General features: G+C 45.4%; 1 protein-coding gene and 1 long non-coding RNA gene across 3 annotated transcripts in view; one reads left to right on the forward strand and one right to left on the reverse strand.

The window, feature by feature from the left end:
- The window catches only part of LOC124645704 (laminin subunit alpha-1-like), a 73,394-nt gene that overhangs the window by 40,194 nt on the left and 14,245 nt on the right, over window positions 1–18,955 (forward strand). The window contains exons 3-20 of the mRNA XM_047185559.1: window positions 8,136–8,307; window positions 8,508–8,669; window positions 9,016–9,200; window positions 9,352–9,555; window positions 10,026–10,246; window positions 10,402–10,666; window positions 10,833–11,081; window positions 11,668–11,843; window positions 12,073–12,225; window positions 12,455–12,607; window positions 12,837–12,978; window positions 13,028–13,371; window positions 13,682–13,943; window positions 14,245–14,416; window positions 14,843–15,049; window positions 17,329–17,837; window positions 18,081–18,317; window positions 18,669–18,907. Of these exons, the coding sequence (XP_047041515.1) occupies window positions 8,136–8,307; window positions 8,508–8,669; window positions 9,016–9,200; window positions 9,352–9,555; window positions 10,026–10,246; window positions 10,402–10,666; window positions 10,833–11,081; window positions 11,668–11,843; window positions 12,073–12,225; window positions 12,455–12,607; window positions 12,837–12,978; window positions 13,028–13,371; window positions 13,682–13,943; window positions 14,245–14,416; window positions 14,843–15,049; window positions 17,329–17,837; window positions 18,081–18,317; window positions 18,669–18,907 (4,052 nt within the window). The remainder of the gene's footprint in view (window positions 1–8,135; window positions 8,308–8,507; window positions 8,670–9,015; window positions 9,201–9,351; window positions 9,556–10,025; window positions 10,247–10,401; window positions 10,667–10,832; window positions 11,082–11,667; window positions 11,844–12,072; window positions 12,226–12,454; window positions 12,608–12,836; window positions 12,979–13,027; window positions 13,372–13,681; window positions 13,944–14,244; window positions 14,417–14,842; window positions 15,050–17,328; window positions 17,838–18,080; window positions 18,318–18,668; window positions 18,908–18,955) is intronic.
- LOC124646297 lies at window positions 2,914–7,288 on the reverse strand. 2 transcript variants are annotated; one of them, XR_006986316.1, is made up of 4 exons: window positions 6,823–7,288; window positions 6,325–6,515; window positions 6,065–6,226; window positions 2,914–3,059 (listed from the first exon to the last, which is right to left on the reverse strand). It is a non-coding gene; the product is annotated as an uncharacterized LOC124646297 (long non-coding RNA). The 2 variants fall into 2 exon arrangements; XR_006986315.1 differs by having other exon boundaries at window positions 6,683–7,288.

An 18,955-nucleotide genomic window follows, 5' to 3' on the forward strand; every position in this document is an offset into this window, starting at 1 on the left:
CGTTCGTTCTGTTTTTTTAGATCTTTTTGGGAAGGAAATTAATTTCCGGAAGCCCTCCACAACACACATAGCGATTGGAACATTAACACTCATTCAAATTTATGAGAAGAGCTTTTACCAAAGAGGTTTGGATCAAACTTAATGTGGAAAAATGTTCCCAAATTACGTTTACTCGCAAGGCTAACTTCATCGACTTTAATTATAGTATGGACAGTATGTACCTTGGCAAAGTTGATGTGATCAGAGATCTGGGAGTTCTTTTGGATAATAAATTAACTTTTATTCCTCACATGGACAACATTGTTAAAAAAGCTTCAAAGACACTCGGTTTTGTGTTACGTAACGCCAAATGTTTTCGCAAACCTAAAACTAAGATCTATCTTTTTAACTGTCTCGTTCGCACAGTGTTGGAATACTGCGCGGTTGTATGGCGTCCCCATTATGCAACACATAGTCTTAGGTTAGAGAGGATCCAGAAAAGATTTCTGTACCATCTTACCTATTCTGTGGGATTAAGCAGAAAAATACGGAGTTATGCAAAACGTCTGGAACAATTTAACATGATCTCACTTGAAAAACGAAGAGACAATATAGATTTAATGTTCCTGTTTAAAATACTCCAGAGTAAAATAGACTGCCCTGATTTATTAAGTAAGTTTAACTTTAACATACCCCACAACTATCCGCGTCGCCCTATAAAATTATTACGTCCGCCATTTCGCAAAACTGTATCAGGATCCAACTCTCCCATCCCCAGAATTTGCAGGCTTCTCAATAGTTGCAATGAATCAACTGATATTTTTTCCACAACACTTCAGAAATTCAAGCGCCAAGTCCAAAAAAACATACCACATTGTTAAACTTTTCCTACCCACCTTTGTTGTAATTGTAGCGTTATTTCTGCACTAAGTATATTGTAGCTTTATGTTGTTATTTTTTTTTTCCTTTTTGCATGCTGTGTCTATCGCACTATGTTGTACACTATGCTTGTATTTTTATTACTAGTATCATAGGAACAAACAGTGTAACAATTGTAGATAGGCCAATAAATAAATAAATAAATAAAAATAAATAAATAAAACTCTGTTCGAAAATCGAACTTGTGCAGGTGACAGCTGACAATTTTCCAGGGAAAGACTGAATAGTTTAGCGTACCTAACGCTAGTCTACTAAACGCTAGTCCACGGGTAAAAAACCGGCCAAGTGCGAGTCGGACTCGTGCACGAAGGGTTCCGTAAATTACAGTTAAATCAACCTATCTCAAAAACTATAAGAGATACTTTGATCAAACCAAAAATCGTTGAAAGAGTTAATTAGCATGCATCACCTCTATTTTTTTTAGAATTTTATACCCCGTAGTTATAAAAATAGAGGGGGGGGGGGACATACTTTTTACGACTTTGAGAGCTGATATCTCAAAAACCGTTCACTTTAAGAAAAATGTTTTTTAGAAAACTTTATATCATTTTAAAAGACCTTTCCATTGATACCCCACACGGGTATGTACATCGAAAAAAAAAATTTCATCCCTCAGTTACATGTATGGGGGGCCCCACCCCCAATTCTTTTTTTTACTATTTAGTGTCATATTTTTGTAGCGGTTCATACAACACATATTCCCATCAAATTTCATCACTGTAGTACTTATAGTTTCCGAGTAAATCGGCTGTGACAGACGGACAGACGGACAGACGGACATGACGAAACTATAAGGGTTCCGTTTTTGCCATTTTGGCTACGGAACCCTAAAAAGTAAGCGTGATGTAAAATTAAAACAATTTGCGAGAACTGCCTATATTTAATCAAATTGCTAATACTTAATCACGGAAGAAAGGCATTTTTAAATGTATTTTGTTCACCTACTCAACGTGAATTAGTTATGCAGCTGCTCATTGCACCAATGATATTATATATATAATCTGAATTGCACCAGATAAACTGCGTCCAGGTAATCAAAAGCAAACTTCTTAATTAACTTTATTGCCTGAGCTGATTCGATTTTATTTTACCATAGTTAAGTTACTTAATTGATAGCCCTTTAAAATTGAACAGTGTTATTTGAGGGAGTTATGTTTATAAGCTTTTAAGTCTATTGAATTGTAATGAGTTTGATTGGATTAAGTACCTAAAACATCAATGAAATGGCTTCCTTAGTAAATCGTTCTCGTGTCCAGTAAAAAAGTCTGTGCTTATTTATTGCAATTGAATTGAAACTTAGCAGTAATATCAAAACAACGTATTTGAACTACGTTTATCCATATAGGTACAGGAAGGAATATCAGGGGGAAAGCTAGTTATTTTGGTCTACGTTGTTTTTGTTTTTCCAAAAACATAATATTCGTTCGGATGGAACCACTGATATAAATGTTCGACTCGTGACTAAATCATCAGTAAATCTTAGCAACTTCTTAACTGTTGATGGCTCAATTTTCTTACGTCTTCGTACTGGTTCGGTTTGCGTTCGACGCGCGTTCGCGATGGTATCGTGCGCGCGCATTCTTGCGCGTGAATGGGACGCCTGTTCGCGGTGCGCCGGCGCCGATAGCACTTTTGTGAACCATTGTGTTAAGTTCAACGCTCGCCACTTAGAAGAAATTGTTGCTTGTTTGTTTTATGTTACATTTTAATTTAATGGGCTATGTGAGTTGAGTACATAGCTATTGTAATAACTTTTACATATTTTTTATGAAAAATAAGCTGGAAAATTTTGTCACATCCATCACCCATCTCGCATCAATATTCCTTGCTAATGAGGCACCGCGCCATAGTGGTACGCCTGGCGCGGCGCGATGTGCGCGACCAGCTGCTGGCGAGTGCGCGCGTGCGCCGGGGCGCGACGACTGCTGACCTGGACATGTCTGGCCCGCCGCAGCGTTTCTTCCTTAACGAGCGCCTCACTAAAACTAATCGCCGGTTGTTTCGGAAGGCGCGAGACGCTGCTAGCCTCTTCAGCTGGAGGTTTGTTTGGACGAAGCGAGGTCGCATACTGGCTAGGAAGGGCCCGGGTGACTCCACCCAAAGAATCCGCACCGACGAGGACATTGCTGCGATTATTGGATCTGTCAATGAAACAACTTGATTACTGTCTGTTTTTATTATTTTTGTCATTGTGTGTGTCTAGCATTCATGAGTGGGGGAATATGCGTCACACTCTTTTCTATCAGGGGGTTATCATATTTTGCTTATATGGTGAGTCAAAATTGTTTCAAATCTATATAACTATATTATATAAACACGTTAAATCTTACACTAACATTTCACAAAAATTATTATTATATACATTATATATAGAAGCTATACACATTATATATCAAAGCTATATACACAAACAATATCTACAAAAACTATATATATTTTATACAATAGCTATATACATTATACACAAAAAACTATATACAGTACAAACAAAATCTATATACATAATTAAATTTACAGTACATAACAAATGCAAATGACTCCAGCTAAATACATCAAGTTTGGTTTGTTAAACGCAGGTTCACTGGGGACTAATCAAGATCAATTTCTGATAGCCATGGGCAACTATTCCGTGGATATAATGGCTATCAACGAAACTTGGTTGCGCAAGGGTGAGGATGGCCGCGCGCCTAGTGTGCCTGGGTATAGACTTAAACACATACCGCGTCCCACGACTGTCCGTGGTGGGCGAGGCGGAGGGGTCGCATTTTACCTTAAAAATGGAATCACTGCGCGCATCAGACCTCATCCTGAGCACAGCAATGTGGAACAGCTCTGGCTGAACCTCAATGTCAATAAAAAAAAACTACTTATTGGCACTGCTTATCGTCCACCATGGCTAGAGTTACATACTTTTCTGGACGCCTTGACTGACAGCATTAGTGGGTTGGCACCTTATGATCATCTGATTCTGTTGGGAGACTTTAACGTTAATATGTTAGATGTTGATAGCACAAAAACGAAAGAACTTACGGAGTTTCTCAATCACTTGAATATTCAACAGCTAGTGCAAACACCCACACACTATGTGGGAGACAGTAGTTCGCTAATTGATGTTGTCTGCACAGATGCTCCTACTCGTAACGTCATTGTGAATCATATTAGTGAGCTTGGCCATCACTCGTTTATCACATGCGAGACAATTTTTAAAAAGCCTACGTTCAAACCCAGGTCGGTTGTATTTCGTCCGCTCAAAAACATACTGGAGGACTACTTCATAATGGATTTGGGGAATATACCATGGTCATCGGTTGGTGACATGAGTAATGTTAATGATATGGTGCAAACATTTAACTTCTTTTTGAATCAGCTTTTTGATCTCCATGCTCCTCTCAAAAGCATGACCTTTAAAACCCGTCCCACTCCGTGGATAACTGATAATGTTAGGCTAATATCGAAGATGAGAGATGAGGCAAGGGCACGGTTTCGCAAAACCAAGTTACCAGGACATAAGCAATATTATCTTCAACTCAAGCATCAAGCTATTACGGCCCTGGCTAGCGAGAAGAAATCATATTTCACAAAGAGCATCAATGACCATATTAAGGACCCTAAACTGTTATGGCGCAACCTAAAGTCTGATGTGCTGCCAGATCACACGCAAAGATTACTACCAGGACATTTCAACAACCCTGATGAAATTAATGCTGCGTTCCTGGATGTGCCGGGCAACTGTCATCTAAATGTGTCACAGCAGTCCTACTTTGAGACACATAGCTTTGGTGATGCCACATTCAGTCTTACAACGACCAACGCCGAGGCTGTTCTTAAGATAATTAAGAGCCTGGGATCTAATGCACAAGGTATCGACTGTATCAGCCTTGATATGATATCCCTTGCTTTGCCTAATGCCTTGCAAGCCATTACTGATATAATTAACTGCTCTATTACCACGAGTACATTCCCTGAACTATGGCGATGCGCTATCGTCCGACCCATATCCAAAAATAATAATCCAGTCAGTACAAAGGACTTGAGACCTATCAGTATTCTGCCTTGCCTCTCCAAGATTCTAGAACGGGTAGTCTACTCCCAAGTAGTAAATTTTCTGGAGGTAAATAAAATTCTTCCAGATCTGCAATCAGGGTTTAGACAGGGTAGGGGTACTGCAACGGCTTTGGCTGATGTTGTAGGGAATATTCTTGAAGCGCGCGATAGGGGGGAGGGTACAATCCTGGCATTGCTAGATTTTTCCCGCGCTTTTGACGCAATCAACACCACTCTATTGTTGTCCAAATTGGCTTTCTACGGCTTTGACCCTGATGCAGTTGAGTGGTTTAGAAGCTACCTTTCCGATCGATCTCAGTTAGTGGAATTGCACACAGAAGATGGGTCAAGGGTGTCATCCGCCCCCCTCCGCGTGTCGAGGGGCGTTCCTCAAGGCTCGATTTTGGGGCCCCTGTTGTACATACTGTACAGTGCAGATATCACAAAGTCATTCATTCACTGTAATTACCATATGTACGCCGATGATATACAATTGTACATCTCTTTCAAGGCTGATGAAACATCTGTGGCTGTGCAGAAAATCAACGAAGATTTGCAGAGAGTGGTTGAATGGTCTGAAGTGAACTCTCTGGTACTTAACCCCCTTAAATCGAAGTTTATAGTTCTGGGTTCTAGGAACCAAGTGCGTACAATCTTGACCACTAATCCTGCGTTGACAGTCATGGGCGAGAGCATTGAGAGAGTTGAGCTAGTATGCAATCTGGGTTTAACTATGGATCCCGAATTAAGGTTTGAGGCCCATATCAATAATGTTCTGCGTAACTGTTTTTATAGACTGAAGGTTCTGTATGGAATACGAAAGTACCTGTCCATCCCATTGCGCAAACAACTCGTTGACAGTCTTATTCTATCTAGGCTAAACTATTGTGATATAGTGTATGGACCATGCCTTCTTTCTAGGACAGAACACGTTATACAGCGTATTCAAAATGCCTGTGTTCGGTTCTGCACAAACATTCCTCGAAGAAGCCACGTGACTCCGTACATAAATAATCTGGATATATTAAAGATGGCAGCCAGGAGGAGGCTGCACTTGGCCAATTTGCTTTTTGGAGTTATTGATTCAAAAAAACCAGAATACCTATATAGCAAGTTGACCTGGAAACCCATCCGTTCAGATCATGGTCTCCGGTCCGTGGTATGCCCTCTGGTGGTACCAATGCATCGTACCATAGCATTCCGAGGTTGTTTCAAGTTTGCAGCCACACGCTGTTGGAATGATATCCCTCCACCATTGCGACGCCTGAAATCAAAGTTACCATTCAAATACCTACTTAAAAAACATTTATTAAGGGAACAAACTGGCTGATACGCATGGTAACTGTTTGTATTGTCACTTACCTACGGGGTCATGGCGTACATGCGCTGGTGTAGGGATTTCCTGAGGCGTGGGATGCATTGGAGGCACACTTGTAGCAGAAGCGTGGCTCCTGATCGTTGAGCAATCTTGGAGGAGGGGCTGTGTCGGCTCATATTGCTCCAAATATCCTTCATCTGTGTTCTTTGTTATGTCCTCATATATTTTTATGTACCTGTGATATCAATTCATTACGATTTTAATGTTAATTCTAAATTTAATTAAATCATTATTATTCCTTACTTTTTATATTCCCTAATTTAACTAAAATGTTGTTTTTTAATTAAAGTTGAATGCTGCTTACTACGTACTATTCGCAATCCACGTGTAACTTCTACTCACCCACCGTCATGACAAAGCATATTTTATAACACCTCGCACGATCCCAAACTGGGATAAGATAAAACTTAGTCACTCGTTGCTCAAGATACTTATCTCGTATGATACATACACACTATACAATATTTTGTAAAGCATATTACCCTCTTATAATAAAGTACGAAAGCGTCGGTCGCCATTAAAAATACATTTTTATTTTCAGTAGCTGAAATAGTTTTTGACAGATGTTTAAGTTACAGCACTGACCTCTATGGTTTACAGGCATAGATAATTAATGGCGCGACCACATGTATTTTGATCATATGGAGTAAACTAATTATATTCTATTATATTCTTCAAAGAAACACTATTTATTTAATATATATTTAAACACAATTTATTTAACACATATTCGCATAATCACCCGTTGGACGCCATAACGTTAGTTTCGGCTGTCGCTGAAAATCAGCGCTGGGACTTTGTCTCGCACGGGGTCGCAGCATCATGCTGAGCGAGGGCCGTATTGCGTGGTTGTGACGCATACTACCCCCTCATGTTTGTTTTCTTTCTATTTTAGCCCTTTTTTGTTTTATTTATTATATTGATTGTTTATGTAGGTACTTATGTATGCGTCCTCAATTACGTAATTAAATGTATTTTCTTTCTTTTTCTTTCTTTCTTTCTTCTTCTTTCACCTGCATATTATTAAGGAAAAAAGTCCACGCGCTAAAAATTGCAGCAGATTCCATGCCTGTAACTGATAGATAGATTAGGTACCCCTAGAAAGAGTGTCTCATCTCAGGCTAATAAATTCTAAATATTTGTGGGAAAGTTCCTAGAAGAATAAGAACTAAGTCTGCAAGCTTGTATGTACTTAGATAAAGTTATTCTATTTCACAATATGCCTAGACATTCCCATATTAACGTCGTCTGCCATGCTAAATAGTTGCATGGCAACGTGCCAATAGGACGTAAAATTGATGGATTTCGATAAACAGACAGACAGACAGATTTCAAGATACGATCAATTTTAGATTAGACATTTGGGTTACTATGCTATACTACTATTAATGTCATTCAATGGGTTTGTGTTATGAAAACATTTACGAGGTTGGTTTACAGAGAGGAATATAAATTGAATTTAATGGGCTATCATGATATTCCTTGGGGACTATTTAATAGTTCCCAAGCTTCAAACTAATGAGGCCGGATGAAATTAAAGTTAATCTTTTCCGAAAAATAGGACCGAAAATTATTACTGACAAAATTATGCTATAGAACCCATTTAATCTATGACATAATTTAATCAATAATACAGTTATCAAAGAATTTTTTACTACGCTGTACAGGGGCTTTTATTTATGTACCCACATAGAGACATTGGAAGAAAATGTCATATTTACTAGGACAGAAAAAACGGAATTTCTTTATCGTTTATTTAATTAAAACACAATTCTAAACTCTTCATTATTTCCAGGAAGGTTACTGGGGCCTAAAACTGGGTGGTTGTCGGCGCTGCGCGTGCGGCCCGGGCGCGTCGGCCTGCGACCCGGAGACCGGCGCCTGCGCGTGCGCCGACGGAGTGGGCGGCGCGCACTGTGATACCTGTCTGTCGGGGTACTATGGGTTCGGACCTGCTGGCTGTTTACGTGAGTTTTGGTTTTGGATTGGACTCTTCATTTATGCTTAATTAATTAGGAGATTTAGCTTTGTCTAATGTAGGCTATCATATTGTTTCCAAGCTCATATCTTTTCTACTCCTTTTGGAGAGTGTTATTTCATGTTTGAAAAATGTATTAAGCTACCAAATTGTCGTATTAAACAGATTTTAATGTCCAATTTATTCCAGCATGTCCAAGCTGCTCCGACGGCAAGGTGTGCTCGCCGCACAGCGGGCGCTGCGTGTGCCCGGGCGGGTCCATGGGTGCAGGGTGCAGGCAGTGCGCGCGCGGCTACTGGGCCGTCGGCAATACTTGCCGGCCCTGCAGCTGTGGAGCTGGGGCTGTGTCTAGTAAGTGATGTTCATGGATCACCAAGATCAGCCTTACATCCTCGGAGTCTTTCAGTCGCGAGTAAATATGGAAGTGTTTGGCATGGCTGTTCCACCTTCAACTTTATCTACATACTTCCAAAAACACCTAGAAGTTACTTTTAGGCAAGTTTGTTCCAACTTCTCATTTTTATGTAGTCTTCCAAAAAGATCCCTTTAAAAGAAGAGCAAATAATTGCTGACAGATGATAGAATGCATCATACTGGCAAACTAGTCTTGGATTCAAAGTGGTTAACTTTAAACAGAGACTTACTTAAGTATCGCATTAATTCGTAACATTTATATAACCAAAACCTACCTCCCCAGACATATGCGACGGGCACACAGGGGAATGCAAGTGCCGCGCGGGCTGGGCGGGCGGCACTTGCGAGCAGTGCGCGGCGGGGCACTACGGGCCGAAGTGCCGCCCGTGTCAGTGCCACGCGCCCGGCACGAGGGACTGTGACGACGGACTGTGTCCTTGTGACGAGTGGGGACGATGTAATTGTAAGGTGAGAACCAATTATATGTCATTATCATTTCAACATTACTAGACCTCGGCCTACCGCGGCGGTGTGTCATGTAAATAAGAAAAAGACGTGCAGTTTTATGTGTGCTATAAGAATTCACCTTTAAATACTTTCCCATTATACAATTTCCCAGGAAAACGTAGTTGGCGAGAAATGCGACGCCTGTCTCTCGGGTACCTTCGGTCTCTCTGCTCACAACCCATCGGGCTGCACCGCGTGCTTCTGCTTCGGACGCGCGGCCGCGTGTACACAGGCGACGCTGTCCCGCGCCGCGCTGCATGCCGCCGCGCCGCTGCATGTCACGCTGCAGCGCCCGGCACAGGATGTCATCACTACGGTGAGTTCCCTACAGCTGCCTGTCACAACCCGTCGGGCTGCACCGCGTGTACACAGGCGACGCTATCCCGCGCCGCGCAGCATGCCGCCGCGCCGCTGCATGTCACGCTGCAGCGCCCGGCACAGGATGTCATCACTACGGTGAGTTCCCTACAGCTGCCTGTCACAACCCGTCGGGCTGCACCGCGTGTACGGCGACGCTGTCCCGCGCCGCGCTGCATGCCGCCGCGCCGCTGCATGTCACGCTGCAGCGCCCGGCACAGGATGTCATCACTACGGTGAGTTCCCTACAGCTGCCTGTCACAACCCGTCGGGCTGCACCGCGTGTACGGCGACGCTGTCCCGCGCCGCGCTGCATGCCGCCGCGCCGCTGCATGTCACGCTGCAGCGCCCGGCACAGGATGTCATCACTACGGTGAGTTCCCTACAGCTGCCTGTCACAACCCGTCGGGCTGCACCGCGTGTACACAGGCGACGCTGTCCCGCGCCGCGCTGCATGCCGCCGCGCCGCTGCATGTCACGCTGCAGCGCCCGGCACAGGATGTCATCACTACGGTGAGTTCCCTACAGCTGCCTGTCACAACCCGTCGGGCTGCACCGCGTGTACGGCGACGCTGTCCCGCGCCGCGCTGCATGCCGCCGCGCCGCTGCATGTCACGCTGCAGCGCCCGGCACAGGATGTCATCACTACGGTGAGTTCCCTACAGCTGCCTGTCACAACCCGTCGGGCTGCACCGCGTGTACACAGGCGACGCTGTCCCGCGCCGCGCTGCATGCCGCCGCGCCGCTGCATGTCACGCTGCAGCGCCCGGCACAGGATGTCATCACTACGGTGAGTTCCCTACAGCTGCCTGTCACAACCCGTCGGGCTGCACCGCGTGTACACAGGCGACGCTGTCCCGCGCCGCGCTGCATGCCGCCGCGCCGCTGCATGTCACGCTGCAGCGCCCGGCACAGGATGTCATCACTACGGTGAGTTCCCTACAGCTGCCTGTCACAACCCGTCGGGCTGCACCGCGTGTACACAGGCGACGCTGTCCCGCGCCGCGCTGCATGCCGCCGCGCCGCTGCATGTCACGCTGCAGCGCCCGGCACAGGATGTCATCACTACGGTGAGTGATTGGACTCCAAAGTTATAAAAATGGAGTCATGAAAAAATATACATACCTACTTGCATAAACACGACTGTATTGCATTGTAGTCGGTATCTACTATTTACTTTCTAGTGTATTTATTTATTACATAACAGAAGTACATATCTCTTATTTTCTCCCACAGATGGACCAAGACTCTCTCCTAGCCATCCACACACACACTCCTGACCCCACTATCACTCTCCCTTGGCCTCCGGTCCCCGTGTACGTGGAACTAGACAAGCGGTTTGTGGGGGACCGCGTGACGTCATACGGGGGATCCCTGCGGTTCCGCGTCGAAGAGGAGGGGGGAGTGGAGCTCAGTCATGACGTCATCAAGAGGTTCCCGCTCGTTAGGCTGTACACGAAGAGTATTGTGTTGGAGTATTTTGAGGTGAGAGAGAATTAATAATTTTATACTTTGGCTGTTTTTTTGATGTTTTTGATAAATATATATTTAAGCAGGGTTTGTCGCGCCTGACCACCTTTAATTACTATTTCAAACCAAAACATAATGGAAAATACTATACTCTCGTATACCCGTCTCTCGTGTCTCTGCAACAGTCTTCAAGTGAAGGGATTTTATGAGCGAAAAAACTGACGTTACCCAGCCCTACTACTAACGGTGTCACAAATACGCGCAAATGCAAACAACTACACTGCAACAACTACTGCGGAAAATCCGCACGTGTGAAATTGGTGTAAGGCCGTCTATCGGATCAACTGCCACCGTTACCAGACCGGCGCGGCGCCGAGGACGAGAGTTTTTCAGGCCGAGTTTAGTGGCTGTGCTGTGGACACACGGCAGTAAATGCACGTATCGCTAAATCGGCGCCGTCATTTCGTAATCGGTGACGTGCCGGTGACGGCGGCGGTGGACAGAGGGCGCATGCTGTTGACACCAGAACTTTATAAATATAGTAATAGTTATTAAGGCAATTTTCGACCTACAGCAAAAGCGAATATATTTTTTACTACAGACAAATCCCGGAATAAACGGTACCCACTCGGTCCGCCTGCACGAGTCGCTGTGGCACGTGCGTGGCGGCGGGCGCGCGTCGCGCTCGGCGCTGATGCTGGCGCTGCGCGCGCTGGACAAGCTGCTCATCCGCCTCACCACGCGCGCGCCCACCAGGACCGAGCACGTGCATGCGCTGTAAGTGTTCATAGCACTAGCCCCGGTACACACGGCAGCCACTCGGTCCGCCTGCACGAGTCGCTGTGGCACGTGCGTGGCGGCGGGCGCGCGTCGCGCTCGGCGCTGATGCTGGCGCTGCGCGCGCTGGACAAGCTGCTCATCCGCCTCACCACGCGCGCGCCCACCAGGACCGAGCACGTGCATGCGCTGTAAGTGTTCATAGCACTAGCCCCGGTACACACGGCAGCCACTCGGTCCGCCTGCACGAGTCGCTGTGGCACGTGCGTGGCGGCGGGCGCGCGTCGCGCTCGGCGCTGATGCTGGCGCTGCGCGCGCTGGACAAGCTGCTCATCCGCCTCACCACGCGCGCGCCCACCAGGACCGAGCACGTGCATGCGCTGTAAGTGTTCATAGCACTAGCCCCGGTACACACGGCAGCCACTCGGTCCGCCTGCACGAGTCGCTGTGGCACGTGCGTGGCGGCGGGCGCGCGTCGCGCTCGGCGCTGATGCTGGCGCTGCGCGCGCTGGACAAGCTGCTCATCCGCCTCACCACGCGCGCGCCCACCAGGACCGAGCACGTGCATGCGCTGTAAGTGTTCATAGCACTAGCCCCGGTACACACGGCAGCCACTCGGTCCGCCTGCACGAGTCGCTGTGGCACGTGCGTGGCGGCGGGCGCGCGTCGCGCTCGGCGCTGATGCTGGCGCTGCGCGCGCTGGACAAGCTGCTCATCCGCCTCACCACGCGCGCGCCCACCAGGACCGAGCACGTGCATGCGCTGTAAGTGTTCATAGCACTAGCCCCGGTACACACGGCAGCCACTCGGTCCGCCTGCACGAGTCGCTGTGGCACGTGCGTGGCGGCGGGCGCGCGTCGCGCTCGGCGCTGATGCTGGCGCTGCGCGCGCTGGACAAGCTGCTCATCCGCCTCACCACGCGCGCGCCCACCAGGACCGAGCACGTGCATGCGCTGTAAGTGTTCATAGCACTAGCCCCGGTACACACGGCAGCCACTCGGTCCGCCTGCACGAGTCGCTGTGGCACGTGCGTGGCGGCGGGCGCGCGTCGCGCTCGGCGCTGATGCTGGCGCTGCGCGCGCTGGACAAGCTGCTCATCCGCCTCACCACGCGCGCGCCCACCAGGACCGAGCACGTGCATGCGCTGTAAGTGTTCATAGCACTAGCCCCGGTACACACGGCAGCCACTCGGTCCGCCTGCACGAGTCGCTGTGGCACGTGCGTGGCGGCGGGCGCGCGTCGCGCTCGGCGCTGATGCTGGCGCTGCGCGCGCTGGACAAGCTGCTCATCCGCCTCACCACGCGCGCGCCCACCAGGACCGAGCACGTGCATGCGCTGTAAGTGTTCATAGCACTAGCCCCGGTACACACGGCAGCCACTCGGTCCGCCTGCACGAGTCGCTGTGGCACGTGCGTGGCGGCGGGCGCGCGTCGCGCTCGGCGCTGATGCTGGCGCTGCGCGCGCTGGACAAGCTGCTCATCCGCCTCACCACGCGCGCGCCCACCAGGACCGAGCACGTGCATGCGCTGTAAGTGTTCATAGAACTAGCCCCAGTACAAACAAGTCCCATTTCACCAGGAATCACCACCAAGTGCTATTTCACTAAGAATCGTGTCCGGCTTTCTGGGTTCAAAAATTTGCAAATTCGTTCTTACCCCCTTACCTACTTTTAATGTACCTACGCTATTTGTCGCTGCTTATGAAAATACGATAAAAACTATACCTAACAATGATAGTTTTTTTACTAACAAACATATATAAAAAACAACACCTGAGAACAAAAAAATAGAACCTCCTAAATCTTCAAAAAGAAGTAAATATCCAAAACTTTCCCACAGGCTTCTAAACGTATCCCTGGACACAGCCATCCCCGGCCTCAGCCGTTCAGAACCAGCTTTAGGCGTGGAACTGTGCGACTGTCCCCGTGGCTACTCCGCCAGCTCGTGCCAGACGCCAGCCCCGGGCTACTGGCTGCCAGCCCCCGCCGTCCACATGGCTACGGTGGCTGGCACTATCGTCATCAGCTTGGAGGGGGACGCCCAGCCTTGTATGTGTAACGGCAGGGCGACGGAGTGCCATCCTGAGACGGGGGAGTGTTTGGTTAGTATTGGGACATATTGGATAATTATTTATGGAAATACTAGGAACTATATTTGCTTTAGCGTCCTGTTACTATTTGAAGTTACAATATAACAGAAACTGTAGAAAAAAAATAGAAAGTGATTTGACGCTATTATTATCGGGACAGTCACAAATCAGTCAAACTCTCTTTCGGCGGTCGATTAAAGCCCATAATGTATTAGTATTCAAAAGTTTCATGAATTTGCGAAAACTTTATTCGCACTTTTGGTGTCAATTTACCCTTCGAGTAAAATTAATCCCCAATGTCCTCCCCCTACAGAACTGCACTATGGGCACGGGCGGGCCCCGCTGTGCGTCGTGCGCGGCGGGACACTACGGGTCCCCGGGGGCCCCGGGCGGGTGCCAGGCGTGCCCGTGTCCCGAGAGAGCGCGTAACTTCGCCGACGCATGCGTCGTGCATCATGGGAAGGTGCAGTGTTTGTGTAAACCTGGTGAGTTGTGGCGGTCTTAGATGGTGTCTTGCTGATGATGATTATGACGTGGAAAGAGTAGAGATTCAAGGTTTTAGCTAAGATTGGTGACTAAAATTAAGTACCTCTAAGATTTTTAAGCAATTTAAGGTTTTTATGAATAATGTTTATTAGTTAGTTAATTCAAGTTATTTAGTAGTTAAGTATTTATTCGAAAGTAACTTTTTTCCCAGATGTAACTCTTGGTCTTTTTTATTAATTAGATGTCTGTAATTCAAAAGATAAACTCAAATAGATTATAAGTAACTTTTTTGATTGCTCGATAACCCTTGAACGAAAATACCTATTGAGAGAACAAAGATATTTTGTTTTATAATTATATATTAATTTAATTATAAGCTTTAGCTATGGAAGTTCCGACTATGTACAATACGCGGCACCCCGCAGGCTACACAGGGCCGGAGTGCGCCGCGTGCGCGGGCGGGTACCGGCGCGCGGGCGGCGCGTGCGTGTCGTGCGGCTGCCACGCGGCCGGCAGTCACTCGCCGCACTGCGACGCGGCCGGACGCTGCCGCTGCCGGGACTTCGCGACTGGCGCGCGGTGCGACCAGTGCAGGCCGTATAGAACGTACATGGATGAAGATGGCTGTAGACGTATGTATTTCACGAAGTCATATTAATTTACTCCTTAACATTCATTTAATTACATAGATATTTACAATACATATTTACAATAAATATCAAAAACTATCCTAGTAAAACAAACAACTAAAAAGCGTCAAAAAATTCATCCCCATCGCTGTCAACTGGGAGCGTGCCCAGGAGGCTGGCAGGATTAATAGCCCAGGAGCCCATATTAATTTTAAATAAAATTTCGGTAGGAGATATTTCAAAGGTAGTGGATTGAAGTAAAAAAAAAATCTTTAATATAAAATTACAAAAATTAAACGCGGTACTGCCTGGTCCACTGTGACGCTGTGAGAAGATGATGGTCCGGGTGTCTGTAGATCGGGAATGTTTCGCAAAGATTGTGTACCTGCATCCTGTTTTATTGATATCACACGTTGGTACAATTCATCAGTTATGGTGATATACCCAAAATCCATGACACCATTTGGAGTATAAATGTTTAATATCCCTTTGTATGTGGGATCCATAAAACTGGCCTTCTCTGCAAACTTGTGATCATTCCTTTCAAAATTTGACTGAAATGCTTTAAAGATTATTTGTTTAAATTCTTTTACCATATCAGTAGAAGCGCTACAGTTTTTTATTTCACATTTTAGCAATTGAGTGATATTAAGAGTTTAGACAAATTTGTGTAATGCATACCGGACATAGTGTTAGTCCAAATTTCAAAGTGTTTTAGAATTTGAAGGCATTCAATAAGGTCACTGTAATCTTTGCCGTTCATCTCAGAACGGGCTCTTTCAGCACTCGGCCTTAAGTTTTGCAAATCAGTATAATACTGGTGCCATGAAAAAACATATTCAGAGTTTCTCGTAAATTTTAATAACTGTGTGTATCTTTTTGGGAACTCTTTGGTTACATAAATGTATTGCAAGCCGTCTTGCACTACTTGGTTTATCGCAGAAGCAGCACAGTACACGTGTGGTATCTTCAATTCTTTTGTAACTGCCAATTGGAGGTACGGTTCATCTACGTGAACTTTCTGTATAACAAAACACACAACTTTATCTAGAATTTCCCAAGCAATTAGAGCTGCTTTAATTTCTTTTGCGATTTCCGTTGCATTTTCTTTCTGTTCAAATGTGAACATATTGGTCCTGATGAATAAAATGAATGGTCAGACTCCACATCTTAGTAGGATCTGCCTGACCGTAGAGCGACTTCCAAACTTCTACTGAGACGGCTAAGTCATCCACTGATTTCAAGTTTTCTTTCAACTTAATTTTTTCTTTGTTGTATTCTTCAGGAATGAGTTTTTCCAAGACGCCTCGCTTGGACGGTAAAGTGTAATTTGGCATACATTTGTTGACAAAGTTATGAAAACCAGTGAAGTTCACTATGTCATAAGAATGCAAATCTTGGCAAATCATTCTCACCAACTGGGTGTTTGGGTTTGTTTGATCACCTTCTGCCTGCGTCGTACTATCACTGACGTTGCTGCTCATTTTGTTAAAAACTTTGTTTGTCCGCACCACAAATTACATTAAGTACTTAGTCACTAGACCAACACTCACAAAATACGACTGACGATAAAAAATAAATTGTGTTTTAAGAACATCCAGTCCCATGAGTCATATCATATGTGATACATACCCATTGTTTAACTGTTGTGTCTACATCGCGGTCAGTGAACTGGTTAATGTTCATATCTTATCCCGGAATATCTTATCTAGTAATATTCACCAATAAGATTTCGATTATTTAAATCTCTGATAAGATTGCTTATGCTACCAAAAATGCAATAGAACTAAAAAAACATACTTTCCAATTACAATTTAATATCACACATCGATTACCCAACCAGACAGAAATCATGTCCTGTATTGTCATTAGAACTCAGAGCGTTTGCAAAATTTTATCCTAATCGAAGACCGGGAAGCAAATTAATATTCCAAAATTTTCTTACATACATAGTTACAAGCGAAGCTAATAGAAGCGTGTTAATGAAATGGTTACAATGACAAGGATATAGTGAATAAATAAAGTTGTGCTGAATTATTGTAAATCATAGTAGAAGCTATCTCTGGCATTGGAATAATGTGGGATAAGGAGGATGTTTACCGAATGTCACGGCATTTCTACGAACAATATCGTAGAACTGGGTCCATTCAAGATTTCAGGATTTGGTTTGGATTTAGGTAGATGGATTTGTAATTTTGGCGTGAAAAAGTGCTGTACAAGACAGTTTTTCGTTATTACATGCACACAACTACCCCATATTAACTTGTAAATTCTCCTTACAGCGTGTGACAACTGCACACTAACACTCCTAGATTCAGTCGAGGCCCTAACCTCAGAGTTACGCACCAAAGCCGACCCAACAGAACTGTCACGCATACCAAAACCTTTCGCCGCCCTCCGAGAGTTCTCCCACAACACCACCACATTCCAATCTAGTCTCAACCATCTAAAGAATAATCTAGAACATTCCAAAAACTTAGAAGATAGACTTGGACAGTTAGAAGATATGGAACATAGGGTCTTTACTGAGGCTAACGCCTTGAAATCAGAAGCTAAACGACGGGAGAAAGAGGCTGATTACTTGAGCCTGGAGAGTATGAGTGCTTTGGAAGAGGTTCTGAAGATCAGGAGACAGATCAGTGAGCAGGTGGAAGCATTAGATGAGTTCGCGAGAGGAGAGAAGCATCTGAGTGCGCACAGAGCGCTGAAGGAGGCGAAACATTTGTTGAGGCAGATTAAAGACTTGAAGCTGATCGATTACGTGACGGGGGCTAATGATGTATTTGATGCGGTGAGTTATTTACAATCGTTGTAAAATTATGATGACAGGACTGCGTAATTTCAGGATGATTTTTTAAATGGTAATTTTTTATTCCAAAAAGTTGAAAGTGAAAATCGTTACTCTTGCTACATTTGACCATATATTTTTTTTTATTTTTTTTATTTACCGTTGATAGTAGGACATGAGAGGAACCTTTTCTGTCTTCCTAAAATTCTATTTTCAATGTCTCTAACCAACTCCCCCGAATTGCAGGCACATCTCCAATCAACATCAGTTCAGGAACGCAACTACCGTCTCCAAGATACATACCGCCGTCTCTCCTCACTCCGGTCAGCGCTCGACACCTGGGAGCTCAAGGCTGCTGACCTTCAGAAGCTGGCGGAAACCGTGTGGAAGGCTGATGATACCGTGACGGCCTTGAAGGAGAGGGTGAAGCCACGGCTGGCTGCTGTCAGGGATATTGGGTTGAGGTGCCGGCTTGTGTTGGAGGTAGGTAGTTTTTTCCTAAGAATTGGTAGGCAGATGAAGCCAGCAGACTTATAGGAACTGGTAGAAAAACTGGAGATATCAGGTCGAGGATTGTAGGTCTTTCAAAATACGGCATTTGGGTATGTATATTCAATCAAACAAACCTAAATGGTTGAATAAAGAATGGCATAATATAAATCGAGAATGGTTCTACATTTTTTCACCTCATTTAGCAATATTTTTTATTTTAATAAAAGCAATCAAGTTAAGGTCTGATCTATCCACCACCCAAACTAGAAGATACCTTTTTGCTAAACTATGTATCTTACACCTAGGATATACCTGTATCATTTTACCATTCTTCACCCTCAGGACATAACAACGCTATCAGCGAACAACATCACCGACGAGATCCGGTCCTCGCTCCTGCAAGCGCAGACCCTGGGCATCAAGTTCCCGACCCTGGCCGCCGAGCTGGCAGTCCTGACCCTGGCTGCGGAGGAGAAGGAGGGCATCCTGTATAATCTGACGCCAGTTTATAAACAGAAGTATCTGGAAGCTGTTGAGAAACATGTCACGGAGTTGGGGGTTAAAGCCAAAGAATATAAAAGGTGAGGATGTAAGACCAAAGTGTCTTTTGACTTTCTTAACAAATCGAC

The sequence above is a fragment of the Helicoverpa zea genome, chromosome 3, assembly GCF_022581195.2.
Source record: "Helicoverpa zea isolate HzStark_Cry1AcR chromosome 3, ilHelZeax1.1, whole genome shotgun sequence".
Taxonomy (NCBI): Eukaryota; Metazoa; Arthropoda; class Insecta; order Lepidoptera; family Noctuidae; genus Helicoverpa; species Helicoverpa zea.